The sequence below is a fragment of the Dromaius novaehollandiae genome, chromosome 1, assembly GCF_036370855.1.
Source record: "Dromaius novaehollandiae isolate bDroNov1 chromosome 1, bDroNov1.hap1, whole genome shotgun sequence".
NCBI lineage: Eukaryota > Metazoa > Chordata > Aves > Casuariiformes > Dromaiidae > Dromaius > Dromaius novaehollandiae.
In genome coordinates, this window is record NC_088098.1 from 124,972,295 (window position 1) to 124,997,719 (window position 25,425).

Below are 25,425 nucleotides of genomic sequence, written 5' to 3' on the forward strand. Positions count from 1 at the left end.
TAATCTAACTTTGATTGCATTCAAGATTAGACCAGGCAGTGAGGCTAAATTTGTGCTAGTTGTGAAGGATATAAATTTTTGACTGTGACATTAAATGGGGATTGTGTCAGACAGTATTCTGACTCCTGTTACGGGAAACAGTTAAGAAGGAATTTGTGCACATCTGAAAAACTAGTCAGAGGAGAAAAGTTTGTTTTGTCTCGCCTGCCTGATTGTGGATTAGACTTTTGTGTAGTCTGCTTTTAAATATCAGAAGAAATGTGTTCCCTTTATACAGGCAGAAGGCAAAAAGTCTCAACTCCTACGAAGAAAGCTGCTCAGCTGATAGTGAGACTACTTGACTTGTGGGTACTCTCTTAACAACGCTTGTGTTGTAGCATACACAATTTAAAATAACACTTGTCTTTTTAAGGAGCAGTGCTATTCTGTTAATTCCCCCTAATGTCAGTTTATGTTTACTTGGTGCATTAAGTCTTGTTAATGTATTGGGTGCAATTGTTAAGCTTTTTAAGAGGAAGCTCTTAATTTTCTGTGTAGCAAATGCAGAAAACTGGTGCTGAGGAGTGAGTGAGACTGAGATGCAAAGTATTCAAAAGCCTGGCAATTTCAAAGGTTACAACTGCTATGGCATTTTACAACAATTGCATTGTTCGCTCTTTGTTTCATGATGTTTTGGAAAAGAAATGCATTCTTAACATTTTACAAGTGAAAAAACAGTGAAGCAGAGAAGTGCAACTTGACCGAGTTGATTTTTGTTTCTTTTTATCATTTACATTGCTATAGCAGATTGAGAACTTAGGCTAAACTTTTAGGGTTTTATTCATTTTCTATAATTTTTTATGTCAGAAAATGAGAAGAAATGGAGTGAAGGAATTGAGATGATCAGCTAGAGTTGGAAAGCAAAAGTATAAATGGCTTCAGAAAGCAGTTAGTTTCACGAAAGTAAAGTATCAAGAGCTTTAAACAGAAATTACATTTTATGTACAGAATTTGGGGGTTTTTCGTTGTATTTCTAAGAATTATATGTTAATCTCAGTTGAGATTTTCAGGATTTTTAGTATGTGCCTGGATGTTCTGTAACCTGTGCTCTAGTCCCTAAAAGAAAAGGAGGCTTTATAAATTGAAGATGCTTTATGCTGTATGCTTTTTTTAGTATAGAACAATGTTTGTGAAATAAGTTCATTGTTTGTATTCAGCAGTGTGTGTTTATGTGTGCCCAGTCATTTATATATATGTATATATAATTTTAATACAGTCTTTTCAGTATAATGTTAATACAATTTTAATACACTCTTTTATTTCATTCTTACTACAGCTGAGAATTGCAGTTATGGGTCATGGAGTCTATATACTAGATGCTATATACATCAAAAATACAATGCCAGTCTGTAGTACATAGTTAAAAGTCCTTTGGGAAAGATAAATTCTATTACAAAAAAAACTTGGCAGTTGGTGGAGAAATGGGAATTATTCAGGTCAGAACTGATGGAAAATAGTAGGGGACAAGTAAAGATTATGTTAAATTTAATACTGAAATAAAGATACCTCTTTAAGTTTCAGAACTGTGCAATAAAAGAGAAATGGACTGCTCGGCAAAAATTGTTTAAATGACTTAAAATTTTAAGAATGCCACATCCCATAAATCTTAAATACAAACAATCACTTTACATTATACTTTCAAAAATAAGTTATTGTCCCAAATTGTTCATGATACATGTAGGTTCGGTTTTATGATTTTTTTAATGATTATAAATTTTTAACTTATATTTATGCTTTTTGCTGAGTGAAATTGTTGGAGGTTGGGCTGTTGGGGGAAGGGGCAGGGGTTAGTTGCTATTACTTCCAAATGAAGTGCTCCAGCAGAAGAAAGTCCATCAGCAGGGCACATGATTTTGCCCTGCTGTAAGTAACCACCTTTGATACCTCTCCTGAAGGACCTAGGTTCGCAGGACTACTAAAAGACAACACATTGGGAAAAAATGCCTTTTTATGTGAATAAAGCCTTTTAGCTAGCTGAGTAATGTGTTCTGTACTACAGGAGTATATAAAGCCTGGATGTAATTGGCATTAATGTTTACTTTAATCTGTGTTGTATGCAAACAAGTTCCATTCAAAGTTTTTGTGCACATTTTGCAAAATCTGCTTATAAAGATGTTTTGGATTTTTTTCCCCCTTATGTTCAAGGAAACAAAATTTCTTGTTGATGTGCATACGTGAAACAACACTATTACTTCAAATGCTTTCAGGGATGGACTATTAGGCTGTAAATTCCAAATACGTATACATGAGCTTAAAAGTGTCTGCTTCTGCTGTAACCGTAGTTTAAGTGCAAAACTATTTGAAGAATATTGCAAAACAGTCTTGTTTTAGAAGACTGTAAAGAAGGTAGGAGTGTTTCACCAGTTCCTCTTGTGTTAATGCATAGTACAAGCTTTGCTCTCTCTTACCAGCTCCTGGTTTGTTCTGTCTGAAAGCTTCTTACCATCATCTATAACCAGTAAAGACAAATTATGGGTGGAGTTAATGTGTTTTTCCAAATAGACTTAATTACATACTGCTAAAAAAATATATCCAGACTTAACACACTGATTGCTAAAGTTAGGAATGAAAAATAAAAAATAATATTCTTGATTCTTCCTTTTGGTTATGTAGATACATACCAAATGAAAAACACTTCAGAAGCAGACTTTTTTTTTTAATGCTTTCAAAAATTTTTAATGCTACTGTTGAAACAGTATATTAACAAAATTAAACACACAAAGCAAGTACTAAGAAGTACTAATGCAGTCTGTGTTTCTGGGTTTACTTAAAAATTGCATTAATTAAAAGCTACAGTAATAAAATGGACAGATTTGCTGGAATTCTTGGGTGCATCAAATATGAAGTTCGAGTGTATTTACATTGCACCATAGTCCTGACTACTGAAGTTATTATCATCCCATGTCAGCCAATGTAAGGTGATAGCAGTAGGATAGCCTAGGTAGGGAATAGATAGTAGTAGATAGATTAGATAGAGGGGAATGGGGAAAAAAAATCAACTCTTACTGTTCTTTTGATTCCACCAATGATTTCAGTAGTAAGAAGGAACTGTAGCTGTTTTTTCTTTACTGTAATCTGTCACATGAGCTGTGAGGACATTGGTGGAATTCATAACATACAGAATCATGTATTTCATTTAGCCACCTCCAATCAAGGAATAGAAAGAGAGAGGCTGTTATAGATGGGCTGTTCAGAGCAGGAGGAATTTAAATGTTTTGAATTACCCTCTGGAGGGTAATCTCTTTTCTGCGACCATAGAGGAGGCCAAACAGCTTGACTCTATAAATGTGTGAGCTTTCCTCCCCTTTGTTTGAAGTTGAATATGATTTATTTCTCAAACTTGTATACTCCACCTTGACAACACCCAGCCGTCCAACTTTTGTGTATGTAGAAGAGATTTGTCAAAACCAATGACCGTAGGGCCATCAAAAGAAATGAAGTGAATACCATTCTGTAATAGGTTAATTGCTAAACAAAATAACATCCTTTCACAGTTTTTGGACTTCACATGTTTCTAAAGATACATATTGTGCTTGTATCTTCTTATTTTTGCTGTGACTATATTAACAGCTAATGTAAAAATATTACTTCTGATACTATCTTGTATATATCATTATTTTAATTTCTCTTAAGGATGTATTAGAAATATATAAGAACATGTGAACGTGGACAAGATGAGTGGTCCAAGGAGTATTCCTGTGTGTGCGTTTATAGATTTGAAAACAGTCTTGTCATTTTACTGTCTTCAATGCGTAATAATTACATTTGTCTCATGTATTGTATTTTGTGCCACCCACTCCAAAGTAATTTATTCTGGTAATGCATTATACCAGAGAGAAATTCAGTGGCCTAAAGAAGAGAAGATTTTTTCCAGATGAGATTTTAAAATAGATGTCAAGATGGTTTGGTAACAATACTGATAATTGTCTCTACTAGGAAACTTTTCTGTTGCTAACACCAAATTACAGTGATGAATGCATTTGATTTGTTGTTAAAAATGGATTAAATACAATTTTAGGCCAAGACAGTGTTTGTCACCATTTGAAAGAACCACAGTTAAAACCTAAATATTGTGGCCTATTTATTAAATAAAAATAAATAAATAAATAAGCTGCAGTCAGCTCCTGATTTAAAAGTAATTCAGAACAGAGACAGCAATGATTATCTGATTATCCATGTTTTGTTTGTTTGTTTTGACTTTTACAGGAATTGATGGACTGCATTTTTTCCATGTCATTTTGGCTTTCAGATGTGGAAAGCTTATTTGACCATTAATAACTTCACATACAAAAACAGTTCATTGGTATTGTCATTGGCTTCTTTGAGGATGGTTCTTGAAACACGAGTTTCTGTAGATATCTTTTTTCAACAAGTTACAAAACAAGTGACTTGCACTGCAATTTTAAAGCTTGATCTGTTGTTCATAGAATATGTCGCTAGGAAAAGCAAAAGCCTGATCCCATGGTAAGCTAGAAATCCCATGAATTTGAATTAGAGGATACCATTGCAAAAATGTCTACTTCTGACTTTAAAAATTCCAAAGTGAGAAAATTAGTCCCACCCTGAATTACCTGCAATGTTGACTTTTGTGCTTTAGTCCTACTCCGAATTTGTCACAGCTATTTCCTTTCAGTGGATCGTGTCGTAATTTTGTCACTTAAACTAAATGTGCTTTTATTATCAAACTTCTGTCTTTGTTAAGCCTTTTCTAATACTCAAGGGGAGGGAGGTATCTTTTGGAAAGCTGCTCTGAGCTTTCTTTTAGCATCCTTCCTGTATATTGAATGCTAGGACAGAATAGTGATCTGTTGTCCTACCATGAACAACATATAATCTTCCTGTTTCTTAATTGATATTGTCATTATATTATGGCCTTTGGCTGTAGTGTTGCACTGTTAGAAACTCATATTCAGCTGACTTTATGCTTTCTGACTGCCTGAGAACGTCTCTTCCCCCTGCCAAGATAGTTCCTCCTCTGTAGGTATTACTTATGTTCTTTGCTCTCTATATGTATGATCTTCCATTTGGCCAGATATACACTTTTCTTTTTCCTTGCATGCAGAGGTTAAAATGATGGTAACTCAATTAAAGAAAGAAAAAGTAAAGGTGTATGTATTTTTTTCTTGGATCTGTATTGCTTCATGAAATGTTCCTGATTTTAATTAGGAACTTACACTTGAAAATTCATTTGAAGTTTGAGAGGTTCAAGTTTCTGTTCAGATTTGTTTGGGGTTTTGGTCGCTGCTTCTTTTTTAGAGTTAAGGTTGGACAGAATGTTAGGGAAAAGCACATTATACTCATGGTAAAAATGTAATGCAGTGTAGACTGTTTGCTTACACCAGTGTTTCTGTTAGATACATGAGCCAGTCCTTCCACTGCAATGAGCTTTGAAGGTAGAATACGAAAGAAGATTCTCTAGAAGAGATCTCTTGGTGCTGGCAAAGCTCTCCAAAATATACTTTCCCTAGTTCAGGCTGTGTTCTTCCTCCAGAAATAATGGATGAATCCCAGGGCTTGGTAATATACAGGCCCTAGGCCTTAATGAAAATATGAAGGTTTTTCTTGTAAGTACTGTCAGAGTCTCTCTCTAACGGGTTGGTGCCTTGGAAGCAAATCTCAGTAAATAGCTGTCCTAGGAGATCAAATTTTAAATGTATAACTCATTATGAAGGTGCTACGGGAAAATAAATGCAGCTTTAGTTCATTAGTTCAAACTCGTTTAGTTTGAACTTTCTGTTGAGGTTTTTTTTCCTAAATGTCCTTACAGGCGCTTCCCTTCTTACTTTCCCTGTTGCATCCTTTCTTTTTTCGCAAGATACCTAATCCGCTCCCATGACAGTTTTTGTAATCTGCTAGTTGGTTTGGATCAGCATAACAAAGCCACTTCAATGAAATACTTAGCTTTTAAACAGTTGCGAGAGAGAACTAATAAATTGTATTTTCATCCTAACTTTTCTGGAATTTCATTAATGTTAAACAGGATGCACGTGCGGCTGTTTAGAAAAATATACTCAATAGTAATATTCATGTTGTGTATCATGCATTTCCAACAGCTTCTCCCACACAGTGCTTGATGCTGTTGCTCAGGTGGCGTATCAATATGAAACTTAATAATTTGGGATTGCTGGGATTTTGGTGGGTTTTATTTGCTTATTTAAAAAAAGGTAAAAAACAAATAATTGTGTATGCAACTCAAGAGCTTTAACACTGGTCAAGGCTGTTGCTTCTTAAACTATTGAGTACAGAATTGTTTTGGCAGGAGAAATTAAGAGTTGTTGGACGTGGAAGAAACTGGTTTAGCTTGACTTTTCTGCTCTTCTTTCCCCAAGATGCTGGTACAGCTGTTCCATTGGCAATGTTTTTGGAAATGATGTTTTTTCCTCTTTTAGTACTTATATGAGCATAGACTGAAATCATCGATGTTTTCATTAGACTGTTAAAGAACACAACCCTATCGCATCATCATTTTAATTATATTTATTGTAATTTATAGCTCTTCTAAAACTGAATGGTGTTTCACATGACAAAGAGAAAACACTGCTATAGTGTGAGGATTTCTTTTTTTCAAATGCCTGAGGCCAGTCCTGTTCCAAACAGTGAGGATGGCAGTTTCGCAAAGGAGAGCTCCTGACAACTCTGAGTAGCTGAAATGTGGAGTTCCTACCAACTCATCCTTTACAGCGCCGTGACTTGGTGCTGAATAGTTGTGTCTGGGTTTTTTCTTGGCACTTGCTGTTTGTCATCTAAATAGATTCTATTAAAACTATTACTGTTAGGTTCCCTTGTGTATTTTGAACGCTTGTTTATATATGTTATTTTTCTGTATATGAGTACTTTCCTTTGAAGGTATCTGTAGAATTCTGAATAGTTTTTAGGTAGATTTAAGGAATAATTTAGGTTAGAAGGGGCCTGGAAGGTCACCTGGTCCAATCCCCTGCTCAAAGCAGGACTACTTTCAATGTTAGATCAGGTTACCTCGGGTCTTGTCCAGTTGAATTCTGAGTATCTCAAGGATGAGAGATTCCACAGCTTCCCTGGGCAACCTGTCCCAGTGTTTGATCGCCCTCACTGTAATAAACATTTCTCTGATACCCTAAAAATAGTTATTTATGTTTATTTTTGCTAGCTTACATTTTAGAGAAGTGTAACATAAATAAATAGGAAGATAATTAATAATAATACAGGCATGAGCATCATTATATTGTTTCAAAAGTAAGCCAAAGGTTTTAATTAGAAATTAGAACTTATTGCAATGTCTGTGTATTTTTAAGTATATGTTTATTCCTTTAAAACATGTGCATTCTGTTAGGTGTAAGTACATGAGAGTCTTACAACATCAGTCTCGAACTTGGAATTGAAGACAGCTCTCTCTTCTACTGTATTTCATGTGATTCAGGGTTTTTAAACAGTTAAACATAAAAAAAAAAATTTTACCTTGGAGCGTTATGATTTCTTATGTAAATAAATTGGCCGCCTTCTAACCATAGAAAATCCTAGTAAAGCAGGGGTAATCTTTGTGTGAGCCTTGTTTCTCAGGTAGAATTGTTTTGTTCTTCTCCAAAGACTTAGGCTTTTGTAGCTTTTCATCTTCAAGAGCATTTCAGTCAGATAATGCATTTTCCCATGTTTTAAGCTTTATTTAAATTAGTGCTTGGGATGTTTGATTTATTGAGAAAAGTGGTATATGCAGATTAATTTGAATATATAGCAGATTATATGATTTACAGTATTTATTCAATATTCATTGGATCGCTTCTGTAACAAGTGTATGCCTTCTGTAAGTTGGTTTAAAATGTGTGGGAAGTTTTCAGAATTCCTTCACCTCTCACACTTTCCCAGGTCATTGTATAAACTCCAAATGTATGGCATGTTCAAATCGGGAAATGTTAAAGAAAATAAGAAAGCAAACCACTAAGCTGCTACTTTTTGTTTACAAAACATATGTGGAACTTGCAGTTTACCAATTCACCTTACTCATGGTAATGTAGGCAGACTTTTGTTAGCGCTCATCATAATTATACAAAGCATGTGATTTCAGCAGTTTGTTTTCTTGTTATTTCAGCTTTACGACAAAATTAACACAAAATCTTCACCGCAAATCAGGAATCCTCCAAGTGATGCTGTACAGAGAGCCAAAGAGGTAATGGTTTTAAAATATATTTCTGACTTTGAAAGTTTATTGTGGAACATTTTCATCATCATTTAAAATACAGATAAGTATTCTGGCTTTTAATCTTAATTAATCTCTGGAATTACTTCTAACATTGCTTACTTAAGTTACATAACATGTTGCATAAACTTGCAGAATTCCATTATGTCTGTAAGGATTATATATATATTATTCAGTTTCATCATTTAACCTTTGATACAACAATAGCAGTATCAAAAGGAATACTCCTGTTGGGCAAATACAGTATCTTTTGTGCTGAATATAATCCCCTGCAGCGAAAGTTTGATGTTTGTATGACTTCTTCCTAAAATACATACATATTTTTTTCTAGGTATCAGCTTTTTCAATAGAAAAAACAGGAATATCAATAATAGTTCTAAGAAAAGCAAACGTAGAGATGCAATAAAGTTTGGCCATAACAACCAAAGATAAATACACCACAGAATTTCTTAATTCTTATACCTAACAAATACAAGACAAGTAATAAATAAATACTGGTATTATATATCATCAACAAAAGTAGTACAATTGTTCAGGGCGATGTCATAGGAAAAGCTTGTTTACAGTGCTATTACAATAGAGTGAACAAGAAGACTGTAAAATAGTGTGTAATAACTGAAGTCGCACTGATAGGAGCCCCAAAGTTCTATTCTGCAAAATTTCCTAGGCATATGTCCCGAGAGGTGCTTCCAAAAGCAAAATGCTCTGCTTTCATTGTCCAAATAGTTACATGTTGAAAATACAGGTGGAAGTATCATGCGGCAAGCAAATGAGTTAAAACATTTACTCCCTCCTCCTTCCCCCAATGATAAGCTGAAATATGGACCAGATTTTATAAAATCTGGAGCTTGGAGGTGGCGCAGCAGATGGACCATCTACATCTCATGTTTGTAACAATTTAATTTGTAGAGAGGATTTTTTATGTGTATTTTTAATTTTGCTTTTAAACTGATTGTTTTAGTAAGTTTGAGACTGTGAAAGTAGCAATTGATGGGAGTGAAGTATGTCACCTGTGGTTAGTGCTTCACTACTTTCTCCATGATACTTACCTGTTAGAGGAATGCTGTTGATTGAAAAAGGAGTAGCTGTTTCCTTAAAATTTTTTTCATCTCAGAGAAAGAAAATGGAAGTGAGATATTTATTCTCTTAGACTCTCTGGGGGCACATTCTCCTAAGCCCTTTTCTGTCATAAACCTTTTTTTTGTATCATCATTAGGAGGTATTTTGATCAACCAGTGAGGGTCTCCATTTATTTGTTTAATAGCTTTGTTTTAAAAGAAAGTTACTGACTTTTTTCCTGCTTGTTTTGCAGGTATTGGAAGAAATTTCATGTTACCCAGAAAACAATGATGCAAAGGAGCTAAAGCGTATTTTAACACAACCTCATTTCATGGTAAGCAAATGATACGTTCTTAAATATGTTCATCATTATTTAAAAAAAAAAAAAAAACTTTAATTTGGTAAGTTATCCCTAAAACCTACAAGTGATGAAACTTCATACAAATACAGTATACCTGTTCATAAATATTTCTAATCTACTAACTGGCAAAATAGCCACAATTACCGTGGGACCAATATATTTGCAAGCAGTTGCATAGCGTGCAGCTGTTACAAGGCTAAGCAACAGTTTTTAGGAATGCTTATTCAAAGGACCAATGCTCATCAGGTAGCACAGTGCTTCAGATATTTTATTTTGATTTTATTTTCCTTCCTTTTGTTTCAAAGAGGAATCATAAGAGAAAACAGCATGAAAATATGAAAATCATGCTGATAACAGGAGTTACGTATTATTGGTTGAACTCTCTTTAATACTTTCACTAACCCTTTATAATGGCAATGCAGTAGCTCTTTTTTTCCCCTCCCATACAAAACATAAATCAGCTGTTTCTTAAGTAGAATTATTTGGCTAGTTAGGCAACTAAAACTTCATTGGCTGAGCCCAAGGGCCTCTAGTTTAGTGCTTCAGTTTGGTGTAATACAAATTATGCTTACAGTTTTTCTTGGTCTTTTGGGGCTAGCTGGGAGGAATGTGAAAAGAGCAAAGAAGCCTTTTGCATTTCCATAGCCAGAACTGGGATCCTCTATTCTTCTTTTTTCCCAGGGTCTTGTTAGGATAAAAATATGTGAATTTGTTCTGAAATGCATGTTTATTTAACATTAGATTACAATAAATCAATAATGTGCACTGTCTAGTAAATTTGTATTACCTGTCAACTACTGTTTCACAGACCTGATTTGTGGGCAGCAATGATCCTAAAATCAGGGGTGTGACCACTTAATAACCTAATTCAAATCACCTGAAGTTCACAATCTTTTGAAATTAGCTGAAGGATTTCTTTTGTTTATGCTGTGGATAAAGTTCACAAGCTTCAGAAATAAAACATTGTTTTTTTGAATCTGATATACATTATTGTCAGTTTAAAGTAATGTATTATGACTCTCCCTAACCCAAGGATTATATGCTGTGGGCTTTGTGGAATTTGCTCACCTGAAAGCTGAATTACTGTCTTGTAAAAAGCCTGAAGGATAAACCTAATTTCCAAGAAAGAGTGAGCTGAAACCACCCTCATATTCAGGTATAAGATGATATCTGGATAGCTGCATGTCCCAGTATGTTCTTTTGATGACCAGAGTAGTTTTGGGTGCATCTGTTTTCATGTTTGCAGTGCCAAATGAATTGACTCTCCTGATTATCCCTTTACAGTGCTTTGGCTGGTATCACGGACAGGTCTCAAAGCATGCAAGCTAGACTCCTTTCAGATAAAATTAAACTTGAAGATGTATTCCAGAAGTTTATCCAGTGTAATCCAGCCACTAATGGGCATTCAGTCCACAGAACAGGACGGAAGCTGTCAGAATTAAAAGCGCCTGAGATGCATACTGTGTGAACATCAGGTCCTTAGCACCCAAAGCTGTGTACCCTTCTGACCACTCCTAATTCATTGCACTAATTGCTAATGTAGACATATGTCTTCTTTCCTCTGTTATCTGCAACACCCTGATATGCCTCCACTGCCTGGAGATAATACCAATCCTGAATCTGTAGCAGATGTGGTTCAACATTTAACAGGGATACGTGCTTGAAATAGACAATAAAACAAGGTACAATGGTACTCAGCCATGTTGCAGGAAACATTTAAAAAAAAAAAAAAGAAAACAGAAACAGTACTAACTGGTACTCGGCTCCTTTTTTGGAATCCGACAAATTAATTTATCTTTTTTGCCTAACTACTACACAGAATTGCAAAAAACATTATACCTTATGGAGAAAGACCATTTTGTAAGTATAAATTATTTTCAAAGTAGGCATCAGGAAAAATCATTGTGCTATCATGGGAACAAATTTAGGATTTTATAGAAGCCATGAAAATCCCATTACTGCCTTGGATTCCTCTTCGGAAATACATTTTGTAGGGATGTTTTTGTACCGCTCGTTTCAGTTTAAGTCCTCCTTAAACATTTTAATTAAAGACTAAGCAATTGTAGAGTCAGATTTCTCTGCCAAAACAAATTCTAGGTAGTCAGTCTCAAATCTTGCAAGACTGGGTTTTGCAAGTTACAGAGTTATGAACATTCGATGTTTTGTTAAATGAAAATTATCAGCACATTAACTATAACATAGATTGACCAAACTGCTATGGCGACTGATATTCTGCATTATATATTGTAATAACAGGATTTGATTTTTCAATCCTGAACTAAGAAGCCATTCTCTGTTTGGTCCTTGATGAATTAATAGAGGTGTAATATTAGCACATTCAGGTGTAAATCCTATTTAGTTTTCGGACAGAAGCAAGCTAGCCATAATATCTTCATTAGTAAGAGTTCAATGCAAATATGAAATGGAGCTGATCCATAGAGTTCTTAAAGATCTCCTGGGATGGGTACCATAGAAAAGCCTGATACTCTTTTGATACTGCTTTGCAAGTGTTTATACTTTGTTCAACTTTTATCTCATAATAATGTGTTACATTTTTAACAGTTGTGTAGGCTTAATGTCTTCACCCTAGCTTAGAATGCTTACACACTCAGTCGCTGTGCTTATCAAAGATATTTAAGTATGTTTAATAAGTTGTGTCATTCATTACAGCAGGAAACACAGTAAAAATAATGTACTAGTATTTGAGCAATTTATTGTTTTAGACTAATTTTTATCAGGAATTTGGAACTCAGTGTGATTGTGCTGAGTCTGTGCTCTGAGGGGACAGGGAGAATATGGAAGTGGTTATGTTAGTAAACAATACAAAACAGTATTTCATTCTTTCAGTCAGTACTGACCCACAATCTGTCTTTGTTATAATGAACTACCATGGGATCTGAATAAATTTTCATTTTACAAGGATATTCATTATAGAATAGTTTGTCTTAAAAATTAGCTTCCTAATTTCCATGTCTGGGCATGTAAATAGAGATAGCCTAATTCTGACCTTAACAGTTTCCATTAGTTTCAATAAACATTGTAGGTGTTAAGAAGGTAAGGGAGAAGGGCAGCAGCATCATTCTCACTGGGGTATCTGCGTTAGAAAGTTAGGTTCAGTCATGCAGATTACAAAGGCTGGGCATGTGTGTATGCATTTGGAGTCTGCTGAAGTTTATCTTAGATTCCTTTAAGAGAAAAGTTCCTATATAAAAAGTGAGGCAGTAGTATCTTAGATTTGCTCTAATTTCTGGAGAAATCCAAAAACACTCACAAGAATGAGCAGGGGCATCTGAGATTATGGAAGTCTTGTATTTTGTTACTGTGATTTCCTCTAGGCCTTACTTCAAACTCATGATGTAGTGGCACATGAAGTTTACAGTGATGAAGCGCTGAGAGTTACACCTCCTCCCACCTCTCCATACTTAAACGGAGATTCTCCAGAAAGTGCCAATGGCGACATGGATATGGAGAATGTAACACGAGTTCGGCTGGTGCAGTTCCAGAAGAACACAGATGAACCAATGGTATGGAGGGAACTTTAGTATTTTTCTTGACCGTTTACTGTTAAAGACCAGTGTTATGGTGATTTCAAAGCAAGTTTCTTCACTTTCAGGTAGAGCTGCCCATACGGTTGGAATAGTTCAGCATCCAGTGTATATACTTACCCTTCTGTGTATATCCTCCTGTGGAGGAATATAACTTAATATGCTATGCATGTATCTATACTACAGGCTGTACCACTGTAACTGATTTTATTGAGAAACAACCTTGCAGTAGTTATACTAGATCAAGCTTTAAAACATAAAACTGAACTGTTTGCATTTCAATGCAAAATTACATGTTTAACAAAGCAGAATCTTATATGCTTCTGTATTAAATTATTGCATCTTCATCTGATAAATGACATCTGTTTTCATTACAAAGTAAGCCATCTGTAAAATTAAAAAAAAAAAACACACACACAAATATATATATACCCTGTCCATATTTAAGTGGCATATTTAAGCAAAGGTTTTTATGTGAAAATTTGTACCGTATCTTCAGACTTTCAGGAAAAGTGACCGTTCTTAACCACTGAAGAGTTACAGTGCTGAGTGTTTTAATGTTTTATCTTAAGAGTATAACAATTTCTTTCTCTAGGGAATCACTTTGAAAATGAATGAGCTGAACCATTGCATCGTGGCAAGAATTATGCACGGAGGAATGATTCACAGGCAAGGTAAACATGTGTCATAAGTAGTTTTATTTTCAAATAGGATTATTTAGATTATTTTGTACAAAATATGTAATAACACATATTATACATTTTGACTGCTACTATTCTGTAGTAGTAGAGCTCTTTATCTGGGTGGAGTCCTGTTTGTTGCCTTTATCACTTTGTAGTTTTAGAGGTCTGTCAGTGTTTTCAAATGAAGGCCCGTATGTTTCATTTAGGCCTTAATTAGGGTAAAAGGGTTATAGCTGATCAAGAGATTGAAATGCCAATAATTTTTTTAAGCCATACTTACAGAATACTGTGTTTAAAAAATATATATATCTTTAGGATAGTTACGGTACTTTTCCTTGCAAAATGAAAGAGCTTTTTTCAGCAAAAAAATCAGGCTTCTCCGTATCTTTTCACAGAATTCCTGGGAATCTTTGTACATTCATTGTTGAGACGTGTAAAAATGATTTGGGAAACAGAAATATTTCTTGTGCCTACAACTTGAATTTTTATTTTTCATTTTCACTGCTATAGCAAACCCTGCAGACATGCATCTTTTCTCATCTCCAGTCTACTGCTTTTCCCATTTCATATGTCCAGATCAAATGTCAGAAATAATTAATGGCTGGGCTTTGTTTTGCTTTAAATAGATGTAAGCTTCTCTGTTAGGTTGTTAGCTACAAGTTTGGATCACACCTTTAAAAGGTTTACTTCAGTTTTTCCATTTTGTGAACTTTTTGTTTTGGTAAACACAAAAATTGTCATAACTTGTCAGACCAAAGTTCCTTGTAGCCTACTGTTCTATTTCGAAAGAAATTAGGAACAGATAATTAGGAAAAAAAATACAGAACAGGGAAAATGTAGTGATTCTTTCCCTGATGTGTTCATTGAGATTCCTTGACCAAATTTTTCAAAAAGTATAAAAGATGTAAGATGTAAGATACTGATACCCTTGGGTAAGGTTTATTCAATTCTAACAAAATCCATGTGACAGCTTGGTGAAAGTGTGATGCTGTATTCACAGTCTCATGGTCTCCAAGCTACAGAATTTTCCTTTGGCTACAAAACATGTTTCTGAATAGAGACTCTGAGAATTTGTTTCTTCTTCTCCCTAATAGGGTAGGAGCTCTTCTAATTCTGTGTGGAGCAACAGCACGCACTTACTAAAAATGTCTTCAGTGTGGTTTGCAAAGACAAAGGAGGAAATTGTCTACTCCAGAAATCCATCTATCCTTTATTATTACATGAATAAATCATGAATAGCTTATATTCAAAGTTTTGAATAAGCACAGTACACCCAATAGCAAAGGAACCAAAATTAGAGGGTTAAGCATATCTGTAACAGGTCATGGGAGCAACAAATGGGAAGATTCATTATTTAATGATGTCAAGAATACTCTTTTCCAGCAAGAATATATATAAAGAAAAGAAGAATTCTGCAAATAATAAAAGCCTCTTCCCTCAGTTTGGAAACTTCTTCCTATGTTTTACCAACCCATCCACCCCTTACAACAAAATGACCCTCTACAGTTAAATGGCCATTCTCTGTTCCCAACTTTTATGAATACTGCTACATTGCAGTCACATACAGAACAGAGTTCACTTCTGCCAGAGTAAAAGATAGGGAAATGTTCCAGAAGAGGGGATTTAATATTTAAGTGCACTATTGAAATTATTTGATAGAAAGCTTCTACAGAGTCTGATTCTCATTCTAATATTTAGCTTCATCAGATTTATGTTTTGAATAATGCCAGAGAATCTAGATACTATTCCAGGGCATGTGCTCTTTGTAATTCAGTGTTATTTTTCCATAATAATTACACTCACTTCAAATACAATTTAGGTTTGACATGATACAATAAAAACAGGGCCACAGTTCTCTTAGAATATTTTTTGAGAACTGGGTATTGAATGGCTTCCTGAAAAAGTCTGCCAGAACTAAATTTTTCAACATGTTTTACCAGAGATTTGGTCATTAATATTCTAAATGTGTACTAGATTAATTTGAAATTGAAACGCAGGACTGTTGCATTCACATTCAGTAAACTAATTGCAATAAATTTTATCCTGAAGAGTAGAAGAATTGTGATGAGTTTTTTGTTTTTTTTTTTTAATCATTATCAACAGATTAGCTACTGTAGAATTGCTCAGAGCACTTGATGTGACTGAAGGACTTAATCCCAAATGTACTGAAAGTTTTTGTAAACTTTGGGCTCCCTTCTGCAGTACCGCCATGTGAGTTTGGCACAGCAACGAGAGAGTTCAGGATTGTTCTCCTTCGTTCAGACTCTGCTTGGGTTTATCAGACACACTGTCTGAATTTCATATGTTTGTCAAGCTGAGTGTCTTACTAGTATGGGTGTTCTTTGGAAAAGTGACTATTTTAATCCAGGAGAAAGTTTAAGAATTTTTAAAAACCTTCAGAATTCTGGTTGATTTGCTTTTTTCAGGTGATCTTCTATAGATATACTTTGTTTTGGGAAAGGTTTGTGAGCTGTTTGTTTTCCAAGTAAAGTTAATTGTATCAGGTACATTATTTAAAAAAGGATACTTGCATAAACTATTTAGGTCATACAGCAGAAAGTAATATACGTGAAGTTAATGTTGTATCTGTGTGGAATGATGGTCTTGTCACATTATTTCATTATAGAGGAAAAACATCTTCTGGCTAATAGTAAGCCATGGAGGCTTTTGAAGAACTACTAGAAATTAGATGGGTTTGAACTACTCAAGTGTGAAATTACGGTCCAAAAAGAGCCTTCTCAATTGCTCCTAGTCTGGAGGATATGTAATTCATTGGTGCATCCCTGTTGATCTCTTGTAGTGTCTTAAGAGAGTCTTGTTGTTCTAACTCAGGGCATGCTATTCCCATTTCAGCTTCAGCAGATCAATTTATGACTCTCCGAAGATAAGCGGAGGTTTGTTTCATGGTCTGAGGTTGTAGGCAGTCACACCAGGCATCTACATTCAAGTTGACATTAAGCATACATACATAAAATTCATTTCAAAATCACAGAAATGAAGAAATGAAGCTGACAGATAAAATTGAGAGTGTGGCCAGACATCAAACTACATTAAGTAATCATTTGATAAAATACTTGTCTCTAACATTTGACTTTGATATCTCTGAACATTTCTAGCTGACTAGCTGCAGGTGGGTTTCTATTCAGCATGTAGGTTTTTGGAGTGTCTTGGTAAGTGGACTGATGTTTTTTCCCTGTACTACATATGGTGCCAGGGCATCTAATGCTGGCTCATTGACTTCACTCTGCAAGACAGATTCCTAATGCATAACTACCATTGTCCTTTTCTGAATTTAGCCCAAATTCTTCCTTCAGTGTTGCTTCATAATTATAGCTTTGTATGAATATTAGTATTGTCTTACAGTTTTCTCATAACTGTATGTGGTGATCATCTGTTTTGTTAATTCTGCAGGTACACTACATGTAGGGGATGAAATCCGAGAAATAAATGGGATCAGTGTGGCAAATCAAACTGTAGAGCAACTACAAAAAATGCTTGTAAGTGCCTGAAAGCTTGCTGATGTTCTTTATAGACGTGTCTTCTTTTGACAAAACTCTTCATTGCAGTGTGGCTTCTCCTTTTTCTTCCATTCCTGATAGCCTGCGTGGGCCTGTAACCCAGAATCTTACTGTTATAGCATTCAGGGAACAGGTTCTTCCTTTTTTTTTTTTTTTTTTTTTTCCCTCGTGTCTTTTTTGCACATTATGGTGCTAGCGTCTTATTTGCATGTTATATAGTCTTTTGTGCATTATACAGGAAGGCACCTCCAGATATCATTTTATTTATTCCCTGTAGTCCCAGGGAGAAGATCATAGTCACCAAATCATTCCTGACAGATGTATTTTTGACCAGCTCTTAAAAAAAACAGTGGAGTGCTGGAGGTTCCCCAAACTATGGGCAATTGACTTTGATGTATAACCGTCTTGCATTTTAGACATTTTTTTCTAATGTTTACATCTCCTTTGTTGCAATGCGGTAATTTCTTGTCTTGTCTCTCATGGACATGACAGAAAAAATACTGCCTACCTCCTGGTACTCATAGTCTATGAAGATTTTGCTCTGCTTCTTCAAATCTTCAATCTAAACCAATTGTGGTCACTGAGTATACTGTGTGAGAAAAGAAACTTTGCATACCTATTGGTATAATTGCTATGCAAATCCAGAGACAATGACAGTAACCTCAGGAGGTCTCCAGTCCGATCTCCTGCTCAGTGCAGGGTCAACATTGAATTCAGCCCAGGTTGCGCAGGACTTTGTCCAGTTGAGTCTTGAAAATCTCCAAGGACAGAGATTTGACAGGGCAGGTGCTTCTTTGGGCAGCCCGTTCCAATACTTGGTTATCATCATAGGGGAAAAAAGTTTTGCTTGTATCCAGCTGAAACCTGCCCAGTTTCAATTTATAACTATTGTAGGTCATTCTCACACCATATATCTCAGTAAAGAATCTGGCTCCATCTTCTTGGCAACTTCTTAGGTACCCGATGACTACTACTATGAGGTCTTCCCTAAGGCTTTCCCTCTCCACGCTGAACAAGCCAGTTTCCCACAGCCTCTCGTCATACATCATATATTCCAGACCTCTGACCATCTTGGTAGCCCTCTGCTGAACTCGCTGAAGTTTATCAGCACAGTTGTACTGGGGGACCCAAAACTGGGCACAGTATTTCAGTTGTGGTTTAATGTATGCCAAAAAAGGGGGAAAAATGACTTCCCTCAATCTACTGTCTGCAGTCCTGTTGATACAGCCCGGTATGCCGTTAGCCTTCGTGGCTGCTGTGGTGCATTGTTGGTTGCTATGTAACTCACTGTCCATGAGGCCACCCCTGTCCTTTTCTGCAGAGCTACTACCTAGCCAATGAGTCCCCAGTCAGTATCACAGCAAATGGTTCTTCCTTGCCAGACTTTGAATTTGGCCTTGCTGAATTTCATGAGGTTCCTGCTGGCCCATTCCTCCGGCCTGCCTAGTTATCTCTGAATGGCAGTCCTGCCCTAAAGCAGTGTGTGTGATAAATTATAAATTCACTTCTCTCTCACACCACATGTTGTTGAATTATCTTAAAAAAAAAAAAAAAAAAGAAAGAAAGAAAAAGGAAAGAAAAAAAGATAGAAGCAGACACTGAAGTGGGATTGAACAGTAGGATGCACTTCTATTTGGAGCCAGAAAATTAAATTTCTCAGCCATAAATTGTGTCATATGAGCTGGGACAGGATTCTTACATGTGCAAATGGCCCCATTATACCAAATTCCTTCTTCAGTCCATGTTGGGAACATTTAGAGTGAAAAATAAGTCCTCATCTGCATAAATCCTGAATCCAGAAGGTCAAGGCTCACAGGCTACTCCTGTCAACTGACTTTTGACTTCCTGACCTGACTGAACTCCATTACTATATTGAGTATGTCCTATCATGCCATACACTGAAGTAGTGACAAGTTGCAAAGATGATTGCACATGTTTATTGATGTTACAAAGAAAACAAAAATATTTCAAACTCAGTCCGGTTCTCTGCAGAAAAACTCCATTTTGGGCCTTGCTGATAGTCAGTTTTATATTCCGTAACATTAATATATATATATATATTTTTCTGTGTACAACCCTAATCCTGGGATCTTGGATGGTATTGTTATTCCTTGTGTTGTGTCTAAAAATAGATGGACAAGTTTAAGTGAGTCCAGGCAAATTGTGTTTTGTTGGCTCACAGGAAGCCAGCCAGAGAAAGAAATGAAAAAGGCAACAAGGACTCACTTGAAGTGGCCTGCTTACCTTTCTGCCCAAATCAAATCCTGCAGTTGTCAGCCATGTGGTGGCATTTATAGGCTACCTGACATTTAGGAAAATATGGCTATGCAAATATGTTGCCACAATCCACAGCTATTCTACAGTTACTACTTGTCGTGAATATTCTTTCCTATAATAAATGCAAACTAGCAGGTCCCATCTTCTGTCCTGATGAGAGGCTGTCTTGTTTCTACCCATAGTGGAGTGACATGCAACTCTTTCAGAAAGTCTGAATGTTGTTTTAAAAGGGAAGAAAATGTCACTTTTGTAGTAGAGACAGTGTATCACAAGAATATAGCTTCAAATAAAAGGTTGACATGGAGGAAGCCTACGCACCTGTGCATTTCTTCCCTGACAATGCACTTCTATTTTCTAGACATGTAAAAAACAGTCAGGCGAACAAACTGATAATGTATGTTTGGCTTTTAGATTATTAAGAGACCATCTGAAAGTTTGTTTCCAAGTGAAATGATAAATTTGCCATAGTGTTTTAGCTTTTCTGAGTATTTAGTTTAGGAAAAAGTACTGCTCCTCTTAAACTAGCTATGATGATTTCCTTTCAAACGTTAGTGATTTGGGGATTTTATCTTCAATGTCCTAGTCATTAAAGAAGTGCTCCTCTTCTTGCAGAGGGAAATGCGAGGGAGTATCACCTTCAAGATTGTGCCAAGTTATCGCACGCAGTCTTCATCCTGTGAGGTAATGAATTTAATGAACCATCCCATTTCTTCCTCAGTTCTGTAACTAACTGCCTGCTGATGGCTGAATGTTACTGCTTTCTGGGAAATTGTTTCTGCCTGTCCTGTTAGATCGCGCACACCAATTTTACAACAAAGATAACGGAACATGAGTAGGTCCCACCTACCTACTCAGCCCTGCCTTCATATTCATCTCATCAGCACCTTAAGTAACTCTTTACAGCCTATTTTAAAAAAAGGGGAGAAGGAGGGGATCCTCTAGAGTTTCTTCAACTCATGCATTTAGGAATCCCCTTTAAAAATCACATTTTAAAATGTGTTCTCCAGGAAGTGTGTTAGAGTTCCTAAGCTGAGAAACATTCCTCCTTTTTAAGCATAAAACATTATTTTATTGCTTTGGGCTGTTAAGGGTTAATTGAATAATCTGTTTCCGTATATCCCTGTTCAGGTAAATTTGTGATGGTTGTCTGTAACAGTTACATGTGGCTTAATATTATGTTTCCATGCAATTAATATTTTGTCATTGTGGAAGAAAAATAGGTTTGGAGTTCAGTTTTCATTGAGCTCAAAACTTGATGTTATGTTTTTTGCACAGTAAAATTGAGATCGTTTGGTTCTTTTTTGCTCACAAAGTTATGTTCCAGATTGCATTTGAAGGGAATTAAATTCTAGAAAATGGCTACTTGAGAGATACTGTTCCAATGTAAGCATACATAATGTTCCAATGTAAGCATATGCCCTATGTAGATGATGCCAGTCTTTCTGTGCCACGTGCTTAACTGCGCAAGCAGTTCCCGAATTAGAATTACAAGAGTGAAATCACAATCCATGCTGAAGTCAAGCACCGTAGCTTAATTAGACCTGGGATTTCATCTTAATTGTTTTTGTGTCTCAACAGATGCTAGAACATATACAAACTGCTATTGTGGTTCAGAACAATCTGTTTGGAAAAAAAATAATTCTTTTTAGTTGTCTTCTGTATTTTTAATAGAATTCATCAAGAAATAAAAGATTAAGATTTTAGAGACAGAAGGTTTGACAGATTTTCACCTATGACATCTAATTTCCTTAGGAGGTATAAATATAAAAACAAATGTTTTTCATGAGATTCAAATGCTTTTGTAAAAAAATCTCAAATGAAAATTCTAGAGTGTGTTGAGAAATTTATGTATCGACTCCTATGCTGTAACTATCAATAATAATGAAAAGTACCTCACTTCCCAGTATTAAAATACAGAAGCTGGCAAAAGTATTATACTTCCTGGGAAGATGATTATTTGGAGAAAAATAAGTCCAGCATATGAATTTAAATTAATACCATTAAGTGTCATTTTAGTAGCAGTAGGTCATCTCTTTTCTTTAGTTTTCTGTCTTTAGGTTCTTCACAATATTTATTCCACAGGAAAGAGGAACGTGGACTCTTATCCTCATGTGGACAGAACAGGAAAACTAGAAATGGGTGATCAAAGGCAGAGAAAAAAATAAGCATGTATATTTACCATGGTTTGTGGCTATTTGCATTCTTTCAATGAGAGGCACGAGTCTATTCCAGCTGCTCTGTCACAGCTATGACTTTGACTAGCTTTTCAAGTGTTAAGAGCGTACACATTTTAAATTTATCCTATTAAATCATCTCTAGTCCTTTGTTACAAATAGAAAGTTTCTTTCTCAGAATTTTTCAGGGTTGTGATTCAGATGAGGAATCAAGTTCTTAGCCATTCACAGAGGCCAAAAATGGGTGTTGAATGTCATTAGTAAGCCACAAAAAGCATTGCTTCTAGTGCCCTCTGGCAGGATGTATACAGAGCTATCTGGTCTTCACTAGTTTGTTGCATTTTACTAGTTGAGCTAATTTTGACAGTACTTCAGGTATTTCTAGAACTCTCTGTTGGGTGTTTTTCTCTTGCCTTCCATCATGGGCAGTTGTTAATGTAGTGTAGTTTTACCAGCAGTGGAATATAAAACAGAATCAGCAATTTTTTTCCAGGTCTTCTACCATGATCACATCATTGGCTTGCAAAATATCTTGTTAATCTTGAATACACAGAATTAAATATTTGTAGAATCAGAGATAATCTGCCTACATCCCCTTTTATACAGAATCTGCCTATATGCCCTTAGATACAGAGGTATGGGGTGGGGGGAAGGTTGAGGGGAACCTATTTTCAAGTAACTGAGATATGTTTCTCACTTGTCATATTTTTCCTCTTTTGTGGACTTTTAAGAGAAGTGTTGAAGTTATGCCCTCTGAATATCAAGCCACTTTTGCATATACAGGGAAGTCTTGTCCTTACAGGATGTAACAATACTTCAGTGTCACTAGGAAGTTTTTAAAATCTCAACTGAAAATTTTCAAGCTTTTTAGGGGTTCATGCATCCATGCCTCCCATTCAGTTATCAGGGCTTCCAAGGCATTCTTACGGCTTTTTTGAAGGAGTTGGTGGGTTTGGGGGCATTGTTTTTTGTTTGTTACTTTTGAACTTCCATGTTACATATATTGCATACTTCATCTTGAATTTTATTTTTCTTACCTAGTGTTTGTTAATTTTTAAGAGAAAGAGTTCAGATATTCTTAAAAGCAAGTAACTTAGCTACCAAATCTCTGGTGCAAAAGGAATATAGAGGTTATCAATTAAGATAAACTATTCATTGAAACACTAATAACCCTGGAGATCTTTTAGGAACACTTCTGTGCTTCAGCAAGGCCTTTTGAATAATTTGCTGTGTAATTTTTCAAATACACCACACTAATTCTTTTTTCCACAAAATTTGTAAATATTGAATATTGAAATATACCAGAGAAAGTAGAAACTGGTGCAAGAAACTGATTTTAAGGCTAGGTTTGGATTTACAGTCTGTCATCTTGACAGTCAGTTTAAGACTTAGAAGCTTTTGATCACTAACACGCAGTTCTGATTTTGTAGAGTAGACTTTGCTTGAAAACAGAATACTTGTGAGTTCCCATAGAGTCTTGATCAGTGATCTACTGTGAGAACAACTGCTGTTTAGTGGTCAGTGTGGTACATGGCCTGTGTTATTTGTATATATATGTAACACATTGGCCAGGATGTTGGTTTTTCTGCTTCAGATACCAAGGAAATTGCAGACTGATACATAAATGTGAACTTAAGCAATTAATACAGCACATTCTTCTAATGGCTGATGACTATATGCCATGCATGCATTTTGCCTAATACTAGATCCAACTGAGTAAACATTCTGCTCTAGCTACATGTGCATTCTTACTTTCCACTGACAAAAATCTCTGAGTAAGTTTTTGTAGTTTTGGATGTGTAAAGAATGCCAAGGGAAGTACATTTGTTTTACAAGGAATTTTCCATATAAACAAAAACTCTTATGATTTAGATTGTCTCTGTGAAACATTTCCATTGCTTTGCTAGGAAGAAAAGCCTTTATATGTATATATATGATTTCAAAAATCCAATGGTAATCATCGTGGATTTAAGAATAATTTATGTAGCTTTTCTTTAGCCTTGCAGTGTTTCCATTAGTGCTAAGATTTTTTAGACTGTAAACCTTTTACAGTTGTATTAAAAATACTTTCAGGAAGATTCCTTGAGCAAAACTGGAACTGAAATGTATTTGCAGATTTTTAGAAAGTCTCTCTAATTCTTCTGGGGATCTGACAATCCAGTCGTTCTTGTCAGGATCTAAGCTCATAAGGCCACATCCAGTAGATGTAATTGACTTGTTATAGGATTGCATCTCAAACTTTTTAATTTATCATTCATAATCAATACATAAGAACAAGGAATCGATCCTGGGAAACTAGTTCTGCCATCATTTGGAAATGGTTGTGATTGTTCCTTCTAAGGATTCAGCTGTGGTACTTGAACTGAAGAGCAAAGATCCAAAAGTCTGCTACTTTATGTGGCTTGGGGTTAGACAAGTTTGAGAACTCTAGATATTCAAGTAGTACTGAAATAAGATGATATTCCTTCTGCATGACTCAGAATCATCTGATCCTCCAAATGCATAATATACAGTTTTTCTCTTACCTTTGAGCCTGATATTTTCAGAAAGAAAGGTCAGGTTTCTAGGAAATAAGAATCTAAATGCCTTTGAAATTGTGGCTAAAACGACTAGATATTTAAAAATTGTACAGATGCTTCTTGACTAGCTTCATTTATTTATTTCTTACAGTTAGTACTGAAGTCACAAATAGTAGTGAAAATGTAGATTCCTCCCCCGCCCCCGTTTGTCATGATGAACATATGCCTCGAGTAATATGCTGTCTTCTGACAGTTGTTTGAGGAATATGAATCAAAATATTCTCAAACCAAGAAAATTTACTTCGAAGGGAGAAGCCATCAACAGAGTTCAGAAATACATGCGTTCTTCACAGGACTCAACCTGTTTTTCTCCAAATCACTTGGGTGCTTACAGCACTTTCAATCTTCCCATGCCAAACCATCACTTGACTAGATCATAGCATGTAGATAATAACAAACTAGATTTAAAAAATAAATTTAAAAAATCCCACTAAAATAAAATTAATCCTTCACAAGTCTCTCAGCCACTATTTGATGGTAAAGGTACAGGTGATATACCATATACAAAAAATGGAGTAACAGTCCCTTTAGGCATATATAATCTTTTTTGCAATAAAAAGTAGCTTATGTGGGCTCATTTGAACATTTTAAATTTGTTATGCTGGAATGATTTTGTTAATAGAACTAGAACTGATTTTCCCCCAAGCTGTTATATATTGCAAATAGCTGCAAGAGCTAAATGAGTATGCATTTTGTTCTTAGACATATAGCAGAAGCATACAGACCTACCTACTTTGAACCACAAAGACTTTACAGCCATAATACTATTAAATCTGTGCTCAGCTGTTTTAAAATGAAAGCATACATCTAGATAGCTATGTATGGGACTTCGTATAAAGTCAGATCTAATAAGCCTAACAGAAAGTCCAGAAGCTCTAAATGAGTTTGTTAAACATCAAGCACACGGGCAGCAAGAGTGATAAAGTATTGCTTGTTATTTTAATTGTTTATTGGTGCCTTAAAATAGGTGGAAGTTCTATCATGTAATTACTATACGTTAGTGAATATTAATGGAGGGGC

General features: G+C 35.5%; 1 protein-coding gene across 4 annotated transcripts in view; it reads left to right on the plus strand.

The window, feature by feature from the left end:
• Nucleotides 1–25,425, plus strand: part of CASK (calcium/calmodulin dependent serine protein kinase) — a 224,317-nt gene that overhangs the window by 174,687 nt on the left and 24,205 nt on the right. For all 4 annotated transcript variants that reach the window (XM_064497420.1, XM_064497432.1, XM_064497428.1 and 1 more), the window contains exons 12-17: nt 8,102–8,179; nt 9,522–9,602; nt 12,965–13,153; nt 13,770–13,848; nt 17,269–17,354; nt 20,265–20,333. In XM_064497420.1, the coding sequence (XP_064353490.1) occupies nt 8,102–8,179; nt 9,522–9,602; nt 12,965–13,153; nt 13,770–13,848; nt 17,269–17,354; nt 20,265–20,333 (582 nt within the window). The remainder of the gene's footprint in view (nt 1–8,101; nt 8,180–9,521; nt 9,603–12,964; nt 13,154–13,769; nt 13,849–17,268; nt 17,355–20,264; nt 20,334–25,425) is intronic.